Source organism: Amia ocellicauda, chromosome 8, assembly GCF_036373705.1.
Source record: "Amia ocellicauda isolate fAmiCal2 chromosome 8, fAmiCal2.hap1, whole genome shotgun sequence".
Classification (NCBI taxonomy): domain Eukaryota; kingdom Metazoa; phylum Chordata; class Actinopteri; order Amiiformes; family Amiidae; genus Amia; species Amia ocellicauda.
In genome coordinates this window covers 18963522-18981481 of record NC_089857.1, presented here as the reverse complement: position 1 = coordinate 18981481, position 17960 = coordinate 18963522, and the positions used below count along the sequence as shown (strand labels likewise).

At 39.6% G+C, this 17960-nt stretch overlaps 1 protein-coding gene across 15 annotated transcripts in view; it reads right to left on the bottom strand.

Moving 5' to 3' along the window:
• Positions 1-17702, bottom strand: part of add1 (adducin 1 (alpha)) — a 36052-nt gene extending 18350 nt beyond the window's left edge. For 14 of the 15 annotated variants that reach the window (XM_066710533.1, XM_066710538.1, XM_066710535.1 and 11 more), the window contains exons 1-5: positions 17546-17702; positions 3677-3893; positions 1522-1684; positions 1005-1156; positions 565-645 (exon numbers count right to left, since the gene is read on the bottom strand). In XM_066710533.1, coding sequence (XP_066566630.1) covers positions 565-645; positions 1005-1156; positions 1522-1684; positions 3677-3871 — 591 coding nt within the window. In that variant the 5' untranslated portion in view covers positions 3872-3893; positions 17546-17702. The remainder of the gene's footprint in view (positions 1-564; positions 646-1004; positions 1157-1521; positions 1685-3676; positions 3894-17545) is intronic. The other variant, XM_066710534.1, reaches the window with a different exon arrangement.
• Positions 17703-17960: the final 258 nt, after the last annotated feature.

Below are 17960 nucleotides of genomic sequence, written 5' to 3'. Positions count from 1 at the left end.
CTGCTGGATTTGGATTTTACAATGGCATGCCCATACTACATATGACATTAAGGCCACAGAAGAGGGACCTGGTAAGTAATACTACAGAAGAGCTACAGGTGTCTTAAATTAATTTTCCAGCTTCAAACCAAAGAGCTATGTTATTTCCATTAGCTTGGTTTGAAGAAATTACTAAAGCATTATGGTGCACTGCCAATAGAGTGACTTCACTCTGTCTTCCAAGAAACCTGAGCCAGTCAGGATGTGATGCAGCAAAACAGATGGAATAATCCCAGGAATCATACAATAGTTCTTGAAGAGGTTAACTTTTAAAGGCATATCAAAATACCATTCATCATAACCAGGGAAATATCTGCAGGTCTGTTAGAGATTTAATTCTGTAAAAATACACATAGTATATGGAGAGAAGAATAAAAAAAAAAGCCGAAGTTGGACACAAGGAGGACACTAAAAAAAAAAAAAAAATGTAAATCTGAATTTGAAACAAGATGTGCACATTAACAAATCTAAGATTCTGCATTCATAGATTGTTTAATTGTAGAATGAAGTGAAGGAACAGCTTACCAAGCTGGAAGCAGAGACCTCGCTGTACAGGAGTCCGAATGGCACAATCAGGAAACGCTCCTGCTCTGAATTCAGCCGGACCTGCAACAAATACAGTACATCTTTACAGTGTGCAATACTCCACCAAGGTAAGACCAGGCCAATACCACATTACAGCAGTGGTTCTCTATAAACACCATTGAATGCTTCATTAAGATTTATTTAAAAACACAAAAGACCTCATTTATTGTACTTACCCGTGTAAATTGGAAGTTGTAAAATGTATTATACTTTGAATTGCTTTGCATTATGTAAATCTGAATTTGTAATGTTTGATGCCTCGTACGGAACTGTATTCTTGCACTTTGTATTGCACTTATGTTGCAAGAAATAAAACCTCTTCCCAAGGGATCCCAAGTCAGAAGGTTTCCCCAAATATCCCATGGGCTTAAAGAGCTTACGGTTAGGTGGTTGTAAATGAGCTGGGACCAGCTGAAGAGGTCGGTTAGCCGGTAAAAGGCAGCCAATTTACAGCGAAGCAGCTTCTCCCCCTTCTCATAGGCAATGGAGTCGGAGCCTCGCAGGTCATTCACTGGAGTCACCATCCCCAGACCTGCAATAGCCAGTAATCCCACCCATCAATCCACTAACAGGACTCAACGATACATTTCCTAATTTTCACAGCCATACAAAGCAATGATTAACAATATACCGAAATATAGAAAACAGACGAGAAGCAGTAAATCAATGAACAAAGGAAGGCAAGAATAAAAGGAGACTGAATGAAAAGAATGCAAAAAATGATTCAAAGAACAAGTTGCAGGGTCATCTAAATGACTCAAATTCTACCAGTTTCCTACTCAAACATTACTACAGTCTCGCATGATAAAAAGCCAGTTGGCTTTGCTGTAGCTGGATGGTTGGATCTCACCGCTACAGAGAACAGCACCCTGATCTCAGACTGCACAGTTTACTCACTCATGTTAAGGGCTGCCATCCCCCCCTGTGGTGTGGCTGGGTAGATGCTGGGCATGCTTGTGGTCATGAAGTCCGCAATCTGCTGTAATGCCAGGAGGCTGGTGGGATTCTTGCCCTTCTTGAGCTGGTCCTGGATCATTGTCTCCAGCTCATCACAGAATGCCTACACAGCAGAAAGGCACAGCTCAGAATAAAGATTAAGCTTCATTACCATTCTGAGAGTAGGAGGACGATCACTGGAACGATAATGCCTTCAAACCACAACGTACTCCTACGTCCCTGTTCACTTGCAGAGCACAGTTTACATTAGGAAGAAATCAGTTTTTTAAAATGCTAGGTCAGTATGCTGCAATGGTTTTCAAAAGACTATGCCAAGATAAAGCATAAAGAGCTGAACAGTCCAAATTGTTCTTCAAAGAAAGCTGCTTTAGAGTTGAAACAAATAAAATCCTTGTCTTTTAAATAGAAGCTGAAAAAATTGTGAAGACATTAACACAGACTTCAAGAACTTAGTCTTAGAGCAGAAGCTGTGAGCCTGCAATCTGAAGCGTTATTCGGAATAAGGTAAAAAAATAAAATAATGCAAAGCAAGTGTGTGGCGAGAACTGTTTTGGTGGAAAAAGTGCATTAAACGGTATTCAATTGTTGAGGCAATTCCTAGGAGAAAAACTGATGACATAAGCATAGTACAAGTGACCCTAACAAAGGCAGGAAACAGGAAAACTGACAGGACTACAGTCACAATAAATTCCATACCTTCCCTGCATTCATTTGACAAAGGATGTGTTCTGCTTTGAATTTTTTTTTTTTTTTTTTAACCTCACTAATAGTGTTTTCTACAAGTCAGTTTTGCTGTAACAGACTTTAGGTTGAAATAAAAGTTGGTAACCAAGAGATGGGCAACAACTAAACACTTTAAAAAGGCAAGATTGAACATCAATAGGACTCCTACTCAATTCTGAAAACTGATGAACAGAACTCCAATAGAACACCAACATTTCCTGCCTTTAAAATCCACAACAAATAGCCTAGTGGACTTATCTGAAGAGCGACAGCCACTGTGCCCAAAGACGCGTTCCTTGACACATGGGGTCTGAACACCCTACAAAATCCAGAAGCAATTTTGGTTTTGGTTTTGTGATGACCAAAATTAACATATGGCTGCAAGAAAATGCTTGGGCACAAAATTATAGGATTTAATGTTCTCCCGATTTTTTTTTTTTTTTATAATACTATAAAACCGATTAAAATAAATTAAGTCACTAGGTGGTGTAAAGTACTTTTTAAAAGGAATACATTTTGCAACCAGACCTGCAACACTGACCTTGGAGTGTCAAGGACACTCAAACCCTCAAAGACAAATGTTAGGCAGTAGTTTGGGGAGGCTATGGAGTTTAGGCATCAACTAGAATGCATACTGGTCACACCCTGATAATATGCAGACCTGCAGGTACATGGCCTTTCAGTACAAGAGCATATAGGAGCCAAGGATCCCAGAGCTAACTCTTACTAAAGTAAATTGCACAAACACTGCAGAAGCCCAGTGTTACAGGCATGTCCTGTAACAAGAGACTTCTACCAGATAAGCCACTCTGTGTAGACCGTATGCGTGTATTTATGCGAGTATAAAACGGTTGTGCGAGCCCAGCTGCAGACTCAGCTGCCCATCTCTCAGCAACCTACCCTGTCGGTGTAGAGTGAAGACTGTCTCGGCTACTTGGACCTCTGCCGGGTCCGTCCTCGTGCTCTTAAGATCTACATTGCACTACAACATAAAGACGGCTTTCTTCTATTGTGAAAATACTTAACTGTAGACTTAACTGTAGATAAAGACTGTGGTCTTTATCAGCCTTATCTCATAGCCTTCCATGCCTACTTCTCTCCACACAATTAAACAGAGCCTATTTATTCAATCACTGCGTACTAAAATGCAGCCTATATAACTGGATACATAAGTTTAATAAAAGCATTTTATTGTTCTTGCATTGTACTTTTGCAAGCGTCGAGTCTCTGCTGCAGGTTTAAACATTGCAGTAAGCTCTGTGCACTATTGATAAAGGAATATGTATAATGCACACAAAGTTGGATATCTTCAGGATCTGTACAGCATGTCAGCAGTGGTGGAAGTTAATGGAGGCTCAGCTGGCCTACTCACTGGGCTCTGCAGGATCATGGACACCCTCTTCCTCTGCTCCATCATGTTGAAGTCCTGCCGCAGGTCGGGTGCCATGTTCCTCTCGCGCTGGTACTCTGCGCTGCTCTCATCCACACGGTCAAAGTAGCGCTCCTTGTGAGGGGTGGTGGTCGGGGGCGGGGAGGTGACCACCCCTGCGCCTGAGTCACCATTCATGTCAGGAACTGCAATCGGCCTGCTAAGATGACAAACAAGGGCACTGGTGAAACCGACAGCATTACAAATATCTACTCCCAGTAAGAAACACCGAACTAATCCACCAGGACAGTTAGTCAAGCACAGACCAGTTCCGCAATTCACTTTCTGAATGGTAACCAAGTCAGATCTTGATTTGCCTTTGGATATCAATATTTCCATAAAGTGAAAATTTTGTACATGCACACAAATGCATAAGTATAAATTCTTTACAACAATCTTCTCTCAAAGGAGTTGCAGCTAACGGATGTTTGCGATTGTGTAGGCAGTAAGGTTTCAGTTTAAAAAAAGTAGGAAGCAAGTGCAATATTTAAATATTCTGCTTGACCCAACAACTTTGAAGGAGTTGAAACTTGAAATATATCTGGTTTTCAAGCTAGAGGACTAAAGGAGTTAAGTACATCAACAGCTGTAACACCCTTTTGCACAGTCCATTAATGCTCCGGCCACAACAGCGCTTTAGAAGACAAAGACGACATTAGTGTTGGCACACAGAGGGAGACATTCAGCTTTTAGACTCATCAGAAGGCACTGAACCATCCCATCAAATCCCTCAAAGAGCAGAACATGGCTTTTCATTAGGATTGGCCTACAACTGCTAAAGACACTACTAGGGTCACAACATAAAACCCTTTAGAAGTATTTTTCTTTGATATGTGGAATATTAAACTCTTGTAAACAAACCTTCAGGGCTACACAAAAACATTTTCAGCAGAGTAATATTCAGGTCTTATGAGGACATAAGGTCTATGATGTAGGAATAATAAATCAGGTTGCCCTCCAATTAGAGACCAGCTTAATGATTAAATCAAACTCTTTGCTGGAATTAATGCACTTTTCTTTTTAGATCAGTACGCATTTCAATCTAATGCTGCACTGCTTTGTTTTTCTACTCACGATACAGTACACTTAGTAAAATCAATTTATTGGTTGCCAACAGCACAAAATATTGTACAGACTTTCAGATAATGTCACTGATGCATATGAATTGCCTATAGGCTAGTTTGGGTTTGCTTACGGGGAAATTGATTCCATGAAACCAGCAATAGTCAGGAGAAAAAACAAAGTCACAGAAACGTCTGTAATGGTACACTTATGTATAGGTACTTCTTCAATATAGCCTGCAACAATAAAACAATGGCGATCTACCAAAAACCGTTTCACAAGAGTTTTGTTTTCTTAAAGCATGTATAGCTCCAACCACCACCCTCATCCAGAGAAAAGCAAAGGGCAGGAAATAATTTGATGATTATGTAATGGAATATATCCTAAATAAACACCCAGTGCAATGTTGTAGCTGCTCTCTCAAATACAGTTTACACATGGTAGTAGTGCAGCAGGTTCTCTTTAAAAAAATATAAATAAGCTATCAAAAACTTTAGATGCTACAGTTTCTAAAATCAGCTCAAGTTCTATAACGCTTACTGTTTGGCAGATCAAACAGAACTAGATGTTAAATTAGTTTTAGGCAATGTTGAAATCCTAGTGAGAAAGCAGAGTTTGTACCAAAGAACATCCGTGACTGGACTGTCAAGCAGCAACCATAAATTTTCCTAAACTGAAGCATCTCATCTGTATTCAGTTCCATCCTTTTATTCTCCTGACTTTTTGGTTAACATACGTTTTATGGAATCGCATCAGAAGAGAAAGTATAAGCATTTAGAGAACAGTTTGGAAAAGGGGAAAGACATTCTGAAAGAGTATTTAATTGCATTAGATGCTGCATTAGAAGCTGTGTGGTACTATTCAATTCTCATTCTACAAAATCACTGTCCAAATCTAGAAGCTTGGTGTTAAACTATAGTACCTTCAGAATAATTAACCTAAACAATCCAATATGGTTGGGTTTCAACAAACTATTAAGAATTTTATCCCCTGAAAAAGTGAAGATCCACTTTCTAGAGGCCAAACAAATGTCCTGCACTGGAAACATTTAAGCATTACTTGGGTTTTGCTTGTTGCCAATTTCCAGAAAAATAAAGATTAAAATCTATTAATGTCCACCTCCAACTGTAACCTGTTGCATTCATTGAATTTTACACATGTAAACATACAAACACTAATAAACACGCCAATATCAAATGCTCCCTGTAGCATTTGACATCAAATTTACTGCAGTGCAAGCTCATGCAATTCCTAATTCAGAAACTAGTATCAAAGAGTGAACACATTCCCAATGTGCACTGTCAATCAGCAGAAGGCTCTCGCAGAATGGGTACCTACTCAGAAGTCAGACAGCTTAGATACATTAAACACATAGGCAGACACCTGCTCTGAAACAACCACACAATCGAACACAACAGCATACACAAGTCTAACAAATTCTTGCACAGGTTCCCACAGTTTAGTGAATTTTCCAATAAGGGGAAGCACTGCTTGTACTACAACATTAGCATTATCTTTCTTACCTTACTTTTAATCTTTGTTCTGAAACAGTCTAATATTCCCTTTTTAAACTGTATAGAATTAAAAGTGAATATAGATTGATCTACCGCAGTCAACGCTTTAAATCATGGGCAGTCAGACTGTAGCTAAGGAATGTGCTTGGTTTGATTTACTTGCTTTGTGGATATTAATTTTATTATTTTCATCTTACATGACATACCTGCACATTTTTTAAACCGCTATGCCATCTATGCATCAATCTATCGAACGTGGAAGGAAACGCTGCTTAAGTCAGAGCAGCAACCTTGGGAGAAAAGTGAAAAGGATATTTAAGCTAAAGGCAGATTAAAACTATGAAAGGGTGGAATGTGAAAAAGATAGGCAAGGATAATTCAACTTTAGAAACTCAGAATTCCAATATGGAAACAGCTTAAAAGTGTTCAGTTTTGCAAAGCTATAGCGCAGAGCTGGCAACATTGACCTTGCTCGAGCTCCAGGCAAAAACTTGCTGCTCCACTGCTCTACTGCTCTGTGCTGCAGCTCTGCTGCAAAGAGGTACTAGTCTTTTGTGCTAGTGATTTTAAAATCAAATTAGAGTCTGAAGCTGGATGTCCAATTCAATCCTAATGCTGTGTACCAGCAAATAAACTGCACTTTAATTTACACGTTTATACAGTGGTTTTATCTGCAGTGTACCATTAATCTGATGTTAAAACAAAATTACAGCTCCTGAAGACTAGGCCTGCAGTACAGCATTCTTCCGAGCATACATTTTTGCAAATCATTATTTGAAAGGGGGATTTCACGGATTATAGTTAAACTTGAGCTGGAGTTAGAGTAGCCTGCCTGGGGTGGTTAAATGTTTTGTTGCTACATATCCCTGATTTCAACCATTTAAAAAGGTGTTTTCAGTTGACAAATCAGAAACTGGGGAACCCAAGATTACAATACACAAACACAGAGAAGACAGTATAAACATTAAAAGTATGGTTCAGTTTTGATATTGTCAAAGTTTCCCCAAACTGAACAAGGTATTCAAATGCAGTCCAATAATTCCACTTAGGAATTTCCACACCAAATTAAAAGATTTTGATATAAACTGCAGCACTGGAGCCAACCCCACATAGGCCTCCAGCCTACCACATCAGTCGTGCTTCATTTCCAATAGCAAACGTTTCCTGCCAGCACTCCAGAGCCAAACTGTAGACAACTCTGCATTGTTCAATAAATGACTACTGCTGTGCTCTTAGCCATCCAGCAGTTAATGTCCTCATTTGAAGAGGAGAGTGGGGAAAAAAAAAAAAAAAAAACAGAAGGCATCAAACAACCATTTATTCTTTACAAAGTGCTTCAACGCTTTCCATACATCTTGGAATATGACTGCACATTTATGTAATGTTTCAAATATGAGATGATCTTAGCACTTAATTCAGGATTGTAATTTTTACAAAATTAACTTAATCTAGATTGCACTTATGTTGCAAGTCGCCCTGGATAAGGGCGATTGCCAAGAAATAAATAGATTACATTCCAGTATCACAAAACACACAGGGGCTATATCCCATTATGGCCAATTGCTAGAGAGAAAAAAAACATTTAAAAGGAAACCGAACCATCATGTTCTTAATTACACATCCTCCTCAGATATCTATATTAAGTTTTTCCCCCTGCTGAATCATTATTAATGAATATCGAAAAAAATATCCTATTTGCTTTTCAGATTTTGGAGTTACAAATTAATTGGTCACAGCTGTCTGAAGAGTCTGATCTACTGGAGAAGTAAAGGAAACTGGAGAAAGATGGCTTTTTCAACAGGCCTTGTGCTTCGGTATGAGCTACTTAACTTTCAGGAGAGTCACATTCAATTGAAGGAATCAAATAGTGTGTAACAACTATTTTACACACCTCAGCGACCATCATCCTCTAGTTTATTTAGACATCTCAAAAGCAACTTAGGGTGCAGATATTCCCAGTTTAGCAAAACTAAAATATCTTGCATAGGTAGAAGACCGTTTAAAATTAAAATAAAAAAAGACCTGCAGAAGAAGCCACTATAAATGCAACAAGGGATATTCTTTAATCATTGGAATGCACTAGTTTGTTGTTGGTAAAATGTGGTTTCCCCTACTCCCACCCTGACCTAGGGATGCAACGATTGTAGATTTTGATGGTACGATTATAGTCCAAGGAATAATCACAGTTTCACAATAATTATGCATTTATTTTACAACACTAGGGATGTATAACATCACATGAGCATTCTTTAATTGGGTTTTATTGTACAACATTTATTTGATGGCTTTTGTTTAACAGTTGCTGCCTTTCAAAAAAAAAAAAAGTTATCCAAATGCAGTAAATAAATTAAAAACTTTGGAATTAAATACAAGCTCCCTCTGTAAACATCCATTTAATTATTTCAAAACAAGACTAATTGAGTCAAAGGCTGCAGGGCTCTTTTGATCAACTAGCCTATATTACAAAATTGTTTAGTATTTTCTATGCATTTTTTTTCTACATTTCTTTTGGACCCCAGTAGTTTATTTATAATTACTTTAGTTGATTTCTAAATTCTAACCCTAACCTACAATACCTAGAGTTTACTCAACACAGATGGGAGGAAGCAACAAGATGTAACTGGTCACACTGAAGCCCTTGAGGGGATTACATGCAGTTTTGGCAAGAGTTAAATTATAAACTGTTTAATGCTCCTTTTCCTGCTTTGCTGCCGTTGGTTTACGTTGCACTGAAAGCCAAACTCTTAACTCACTGCTATGTTGTTAATTTTAAGTGACACCATCTAATTCCCTACCAACTCAATGTTTCATTAAGTAACTTGCCACTAAAGTTTTTTTTTTTTTTTTTTTTTTTTTAAATCAGTTATTACTTGTATTAACTTTACTTGGGCATGTAAAGATTGATGGTGAGCTTGAAGATGCATCAGATTTGAGGTGTTGGATCCTTTAGGTGTGGCTTTTTCTGCAAGTTTTGCATATAGGATATCCGTCATCTTGAACAACCCCATGATCTTGTACTTGTAATATCAGTCCTTTTATCCCTGCTAGATAGCACGTTATAGTTTTATTATGCTTCTTGCGTTTTTGATTGCTTTCCTCCTTGGTCCGTTTCCCATAGCCCTTGACGGTGACCCTACATCTCGACAGCCCTTAGCTTTCACCTTCCAGGATGTAGGACCTCACTTACTGTACTTGTGTAATTGGAATTTGTAAAATGTATTTTGAATTATGTTTTAGTTAAATTGAATTTGTAATGATTGATGCCTTGTACTTCACTGTATTTTTGCACTTGTTTTGCACTTATGTTGTAAGTCGCCCTGGATAAGGGCGTCTGCCAAGAAATAAAAAATAATAATGATCATTCTTTAAGTATCAAAAATGCTCCCACACGGACTTCTTCAGATTACAGGTGAACGAATGGTAAATATTTTTGGCAATCTATTCTCTCAAGCTGGTCAAGCCAGTTTAAAGTTAAAAACAACAGTGCCAGATGGGTGCCATCAGAGTCCAAAACATTAAAATCAAGGGGCCTTGGAATAGTTTGTCAAAGCCATACCCACTGTGCTCAAGACTGGCACAGAGAAATTTCCTGGGCTGAGTGGTACTGAGGAAGTAAGATTTCACATGCATGTCTGGGGATCGCAGAAGGGCTGGACTGGAGCCACAAGATCCGACAGAAAATGAGCCTGATCAGATAAAGCCAAGAACTAAGTACTGTGCCAGCCTTTCACTGTAGCATCCAAATAGAAGGAAACGTATGAGCAGAGAGATGGCAGGTCTCCCTTTCCTTTCCTGAATTTGGTATATTACATCATGCATTAACCAATTTTAATTCACAACACTTGCCTTGCTCAAAATGTCAAGCTGAAAGCCCCAGCCTGTTACACTGACAAAGTAACCAATATCCGTTTGATTCACCATACACGCGGGTTCGCTTTACTAGAAGACTCCCCTCCCTCCCATGAACAGTGCAGGTAGCTTACAGATGCATTGATTTCTCAAAATACTTTATTTCAAGCCCAGAAGGAGGGCACTGGTTTGCATTTCTCGGTGTGTACTTTAATAAGGGACACGGGAACAGGCTCCCCTGGAAGTAAACAGGGAGTCCGTACTGTTTTCACAGCCGCTGAAAGATACTGACCTCTTCCTAACCCCTGTGTATGGGGATATTACACACCCATCAGCTGAAGCAACACTGCTGCAGAAACTATGCATTGCACATATTAAAATTGCAGTATGCTTCACACATACCTAGGAGAGTATTGCCCATTTTCAGTATTTGGTCTCGTCTCTACTGTCCTTTGTCTTTATAGCTGGTGTGAAGTCCAACTCCTCTTTAAATCATGGATTCCTGTAAATTAATGTATTGTTGCTAGACAGTATATTCAGACAAGCAGAGTCACATAGGAACAGAAAAGATTGTTCATCCAAATGAATAAAGATGTAAACTTCAATCCGGTGAACCTTGTTAAATCAGAGCGCTTTAGCCTTGCCGTTTGGGGACCCATGCCTCTTCTGGTTCATCTTCTGACGAGCCCTTCATTGTCTGGGCTTACTGATCGTATGTAACTGAATCTTAATCATTTTAGGCTCTTAAACAGTTGAGGTCTGGAATAAGATGCAAGAGCTTACTGAACACTATGAGTAAGATTGTAGGCCTGCTTCTTCACTTTAATGTACTGAAGTAACAAAAGAGAGGAAAATGTCACTTGTAAGGTCGAAAGAAAAGCTGAAATTAGCTTTGCATTTCAGAATAAATTACATCTAAAATCTAATGGACATGAACCATACCAGTACATGACATGTGCATTTCAAATAAAATTTGTTCTTAAATAAAATACCAAATTTAACACTCGTATATGGTCCTGTTACAGGTATGAGCCAATAACGGCTTTAAACCAACTGGCAAATTTCCCCAAGCAATATATGGAATGGATGCAAAAAAGGGGGGGAGAAAATAACCACCAATTACTGAAAACTATCAAGGGCCAGTTTCCGATTAAATTATTTTTGATTTTCCTGTAAAAAGGCAACTGAATGTTCTGGGATTCAAAATGGAATACTATAACATTGTACCCTCATACCCCCTCGATGTGCGAAACAAAAGTAAATGTCACAGCTTTGTCAGAGAAACGAAGGCTGCAGGGTACTTGTGGAGTATGAATGAAACTCTGATGAACTAATATCAGGAGCAATGCAAAGAACGCAGCGCACATTCCAACACAAGAGGAGACTCCGGACTCAAACGGACACCCCAGAACTCAGAATCTCAAGTGACAAAGCTCCACTACCAAAGTGACACTAACAAGCAGACAACTTGGAACTCCATTTGGAAATGAAGTCTAAACCAGCCATCTTATTAAACTACCAAATGAGGTAGTTTTCAAATTTGGTTGAGAATATGTGCTGAACAGATGGCAGGAAATTGTAGTGCAGGGATGAGCAACAGGTCCTGCAGGTATAGAAGGCATGTTAAACTGGGACACCTGTAGTCAAAACCCTTCTGCTACAGGCCACTGCTCATGTAAAAAAAGGTTTCAATTCCTACTGTGACAATATCATAGAAACTTACTGTACAATAAAAGGTGTACCTGTTAATCCCAGCAAAGACAACCCATTTAAATATTAAAAAGTTGAATTATGCAAAGCAAGATGTACATTAAGTCAATATATATTTAAGTCACTGGGAGAGTGCTCATCTGAACCACAGCTTCCTTGATGCGTTTTTGGAGAGCGAGGAGGAGCTACAAGCTAAACTCTGAAACCGATCTCAGGGTGTGACACAAATAACAGCCAGAGATCCACAGCTGTGCTGTAAATATCACTGTAGACCAAAACACTCTCACCGAGGATCCTACAACAGAGATCAAAATATGTAGTCTAAGATTAGCACCTGTAGGCGTTTCTGACAGTTTATAATTAAACATCTCAATGGGATGTCACGTCTGTTGTATTCAGTCATCTCATTCGTTACTTGCTGGGAATTCTACCACCACATGTATTGATTGTGATAAGTAACCCTGTCTAATGAAAATAACTTATGCATAGACTTTTCAGATCTCACAAATTGAAGACATGGGAACCTGTACCCAAACTAACCATATCCTGGGCTCTGCAGCACACTGGTGAAGATTTGTGCACCACTGATTTATTTCTCCAGCTTAATATTACTTCACACACATTTCTGAAGATTTTTTCTTCTTCTCTTGCAAAAATAAACAGCAGGCATAAATACTACCAGCAAAAAAGTGTCACATATGTACTAATATAAAAATGAGATTTGCTTTGACTTATTTTACATTCAGAAATGTGCAAGGGGCAATAAGGAACATACAAGTTCTGTAAAATCATACATGGAGAGGGAAGGGTATAACCATTTTAAATAACAGCTTTTGAATCTTTCAAACAATCTATTGCATGTACACATTCACTGGGAGAGAAGGATAAGGAATGATAATGAACTTGTGTCTTGGGAATGAAAAAATCTGGTTTCTGCTGAGGTCAGAGATGTGGGCGTCAGACAAGAAAAATAACAGTAGAGCAAAAATTACTTTTTTTTTTTTTTTTACAAAATTGGCTTGTGGAACAAATCCTCTGGGCATTAGTTTCATTCCTAAGGAGTAACGAAAGAGGGAGTAAACCTTATGCTGCACACAGTGCATTCTAGCCTTAGATTCTGGTGAAGGGGGAGGGGATTTAAAACACCATACCAGCAAAAACAAAAGTTAATCTGCAGTATTATACACCGATCAGCCATAACATTATGACCACTGACAGCTGAAGTGAATAACACTGATAATCTTGTTATCATGGCACCTGTCAGTGGGTGGGATATATTAGGCAGCAATTGAACATTATGTCCTCAATGTTGATGTGTTAGAAGCAGGAAAAATGGGCAAGCGTAAGGATCTGAGCGACTTTGACAAGGGCCACATTGTGATGGCTAGACGACTGGGTCAGAGCATCTCCAAAACTGCAGCTCTTGTGGGGTGTTCCCGGTCTGCAGTGGTCAGGACCCATCAAAAATGGTCCAAGGAAGGGGGGGGGGAAACAAAAAAAAAAAAAAAAAAAAAAAAAAAAAAAGCGGTGAACCGGCGACGGGCCCATGGGCGGCCAACGCTCATTGATGCACGTGGGGAGCAAAGGCTGGCCCGTGGTGTCTGATCCAACAGATGAGCTACTGTAGCTCAAATTGCAGAAAGTGAATGCTGGTTCTGATAGAAAGTTGTCAGAACACACAGTGCATCGCAGTTTGTTGCGTATGGGGCTGCGCAGCCGCAGACCAGTCAGGGTGCCCATGCTGACCCCTGTCCACTGCCAGAAAGCACCTACAATGGGCACGTGAGCATCAGAACTGGACTACGGAGCAATGGAAGAAGGTGGCCTGGTCTGATGAATCACGAGTTCAAGGTGTTGACTTGGCCTCCAAATTCCCCAGATCTCAATCCAATCGAGCATCTGTGGGATGTGCTGGACAAACAAGTCCGATCCATGGAGGCCCCACCTCGCAACTTACAGGACTTAAAGGATCTGCTGCGAACGTCTTGGTGCCAGATACCACAGCACACCTTCAGAGGTCTAGTGGAGTCCATGGCTCGATGGGTCAGGGCTGTTTTGGCAGCAAAAAGGGGGACCTACACAATATTAGGCAGGTGGTCATAATGTTATGGCTGATCGATTTACATGCCTTTTTATACACAACACAGATAGTGTATACATGCATGCCTAGGCTCTCAATATCAGGCAGTGATGCGTTTTTTGTTTTTTTATCTGACCATCCATTCTTTCTTCTTGGGCCAGTCACTATCAGTGCCAGTTAATTTGGTCATTTGTCCAGCTTTTTCCACTTCCCCCCCCATTGGCTTTTAATAATCACAATTCCCCATCTGTTTTTATCTGAACATGCCACAGCTGTGCTGTCGCAAGACAGTGCTAGAGCAGTAGGGAGTTGTTCAAGAGGACACCCATCTTTTCTCTGCACAACTACAAGCAGCCAACCAAACTACATAAATGCAACAAAATGATCCATGCCTAAGTTTCATCCAGTCAACTCATAATTTGAGGCTACTAATAAGTTTCCATTTTATAAGACTAAGATCAACATGATGCAATACACACAGAATGAGACAACCCCTACGATACAGACATTTGTTCACATAACAGTCTCTGCGATGTTAAACTATTACCAGTTCACTCCTGTTCGGGATACACCGCGTCTTAAACCATTGGGGATGAAGAATAAACATGCCTGAAAGCAGCATCATTCATCACAATAAAGGACCCCAAAGGATTTCTTAATAGACCACAAGTCAAATAAACGATTAAACATGGAATTAATGGAGTTGAAGACGGCAGTGGATATTCGGGACGGACAAAACCATCAACACTTAGAATGTCAATAGGAAACCCCCAAAAAAGGGGAGACCAAGCTCAAATTTAAGCAAAGTCTGAAGCCCAGGAATTCTCTAGCTGCCCAAACTCTCAATTGTAGAGAAGATGAGTTTTGTTTCTTGTTCAACACAACTGAACTGAGCTTTATTAAATTAAAAAAAAAAAAAAAAAAAGAGCCAGTTTGTACCAAAACCCAGCAAGTGGGTGGCTTTGAAGGGTTGGCAATTGCTCTATAAATAGAACATTTTTAAATGCTACCAGTGCTGTTCTAAACTGCATAATTGATCGCCCATAAAAACACTGATCCATGAATGCTACAGAGGGAGAACGCACTCAGATTAAACGCTCATTGATTTAACTGAAATGTGCTGCAAGTAGTGTTCTAGTCAACAAACTCGACATTTCTAAGTTGATATAACTCAGTTTAGGTTCATTTTTGCAGACTCAGACATCACAAAGGCTATAGTTTTATCTCCACTCCCCCCCAGCCAATTATGTTATTCAATTCACAATCCCCATTGATTGAAAAGTAAGTTACCTTTAACACTGACCTTTTCCCTGAGATTTCATACATTTATTTTAATTAAAGCAAAGTTTAGAGTAAATGTATTCTCAGAAACGGACACCCTACGATTTAGAACATTCTGATGAACCAGAGGACAATTTAGGCTACAACAACGCATGTTAAAATCTAAGCTACATGGCTTCACACCATGTACATCATAAACTTGTTTACACTACCATTCAGGCTATGCAAGTTTGTATACCATGTAAAACAGTGTACTTGTGATTGTTGTTGGAAACCCTGTTCTAAGGACTAAAACAAAAGCATTTCCATTTCTCATTAGCTTTCACATTTCTTGTTCTTTAGACATTTCCAGGATATCCCCTAAGCCACAGTGCGACACAAAAGAACACCCTGTTTAGTTCAAATTTCCTTTAGCTAACAAATATAGGAAAATACATAAGGCCTACATACTGCTGGCATCCAACTAGCCTACATCTTGATTATGTGCTGAATATAGTTTATTTCCCCAACACAAATCAGGTATTATACTCAACAAGCCACAATTTCAAAATCAACCAGAGAAGGAAGGTGCTCCAATCGTCATCAGTTCCATGTTTTCAATCTACCAAAAGGTTAGATTATAAAATCAATTCTTTAATATCATAATGCTGCATTTTCTTTTTTTGCAACTAGTAAACAGTTACATAATTATATTGTGTGTATGCAAGTGATTCTCTATGGTTTCAGCTCATCCCTATAGACAGTCACCATCCCTGCATACAACTTAGACATATTGCTGACCTGCTGTAATATGTACGATCATCCTTTTGTAAGAAAATGCATTAGGCATAGCGGACATCAGAGGAAATTTTGAACAGGTCTGCATAGATTCACTTTAAGCCCTGCCACATACGCCAATATAATAATATGCAGCCAATCTTCATTATTGAGCTTCATAGCAGCTTGTAAAATGTGCATTATTAAAATCACCACCTTAAAATATTTAGGTACCTCTCCCTTAATTGTCGAGTCAATAACACTATAAAATAGAAAAAGAAATGGCACCAAGAAACGGGGCATAAAGCCTGATCAAATGATTGGTTTTCACTCATATTAATAGGATCACTACAAGCTAGTTTCACACTTGTAACAGCTTTGCAACAGCAAACTGTCAATTAACCTTAAAGCATAAAAGCTCTGGACTTTGAAAAGAGAAAAAAGAACAAACTACTGGGGTACTGAATTAGGCTGCTTACTGAACCAGATACAAATACTGATGCCACCCATAACTACTCAGCTTTTGCTTTTTTAAAAAGCCTAAAGACCACAGAGGTCAGGTCAGGTGCATGAATAAGTGGCTCCCAGGCCTAAGCCTTGACACAGGTCCACAAAAAGCTCCTCTATTTATAGTTTTATATTTACATCAGGTCTTGTCCATATCACTAGCACTAACAGATTTCACACAAGGAGGCTTTCAAAGCAGAGACATCCACCCATCCATCAACACTGCATGAAAGATTTACAAAGCAATTACAGCAAGTTCACCATCACTGGCCTGACTATAATGGCAAACATTATTGTGGCCACAAGATAAATAAAGACACTGCTCCTCATCTCTGTACAAATGCATGGCACAAAATATGACCAATTTCATAAAACTAAAGCGTTTGAACTCTCATGGAACTAACAATCAGCATTATTGTACAAGAGCCAACCGACAACCAGATTGAAAGTGGTTGTTTTAAATGATTCCCCTTAGGAAGATTTCTCTTTAAAACAGACTGCAATATTTCGTGTATCTACAATTCCATAATTGGTTCTGATCTCTTTAAACATGTGGTCGATATAACCTCAATAACCAACACAGAGCATCTAAAGCCAAGTTAATGCGGACAGAGTGCAGATTTGCCTGCACGATCCCCAGATTAACATAAAATCTACTATTCATCTTCACATGCCACGGTTATTATTGCCGGTTATTTCCTTATTTCTGAATCGTTTAGTGAGGGTATATGTAATCACAGGATCATGCATCGCTGTGAAGCTGCAGCAAACAAAACACCCTTCGTTAGTGTAATGTTACATACATCGTGGCCTCCGCTTGTGCTATACCGAGAATATAAAACGCTGTACCATACAGGATTTAAAACTAAATTAAAATACATTTCTAAACGTGTTGGTGCAAGAAAAACAAAAGCAATTTGCCGCACACACGCCCCTCTCTGCAGGGTTCACTTCATTACTCTGTGCCGTCACTACAGGAGCGCAGATTCAACCTCGACAAACAAACGCAATTCAACAGAAACCCCCGCACAGCCCGCACCTACGCGCTCCTACCTTTAGTAGGATCGAAACAAAAAATGGCCGGATCGCCCCTATCGTGCAGCAGTCAGTCGGAGTGTTTTGTTTCTTTTCCAGCAGCCGACTGTTTTCAACGCGTTTTTATCCTTTTTCCTCCACTCGTCTGCCTGACGCCCCGCCTCTCCTCCGCCCTCGCTGGGTGCGGCTCACAGATAGAGAACGACACATTTCTGCAGTTCTGCGCAGATATGCGGAATCCCGCCGATTCCATTGGTGGAGCGGCGCAGATCCGCGCAGAACTGCGAAAATCTGCGCTACGCGATCGCCACCGTACTATATCTATGGTGCGGTTAAACGGGCGGCTGCAGTTCAAGAACGGGTCGCTCTATTGGTCGGTCGTCACTGCATAGGGTCACATAACAGCAACGAAGACTCTGGTTGGGTGCTCTGC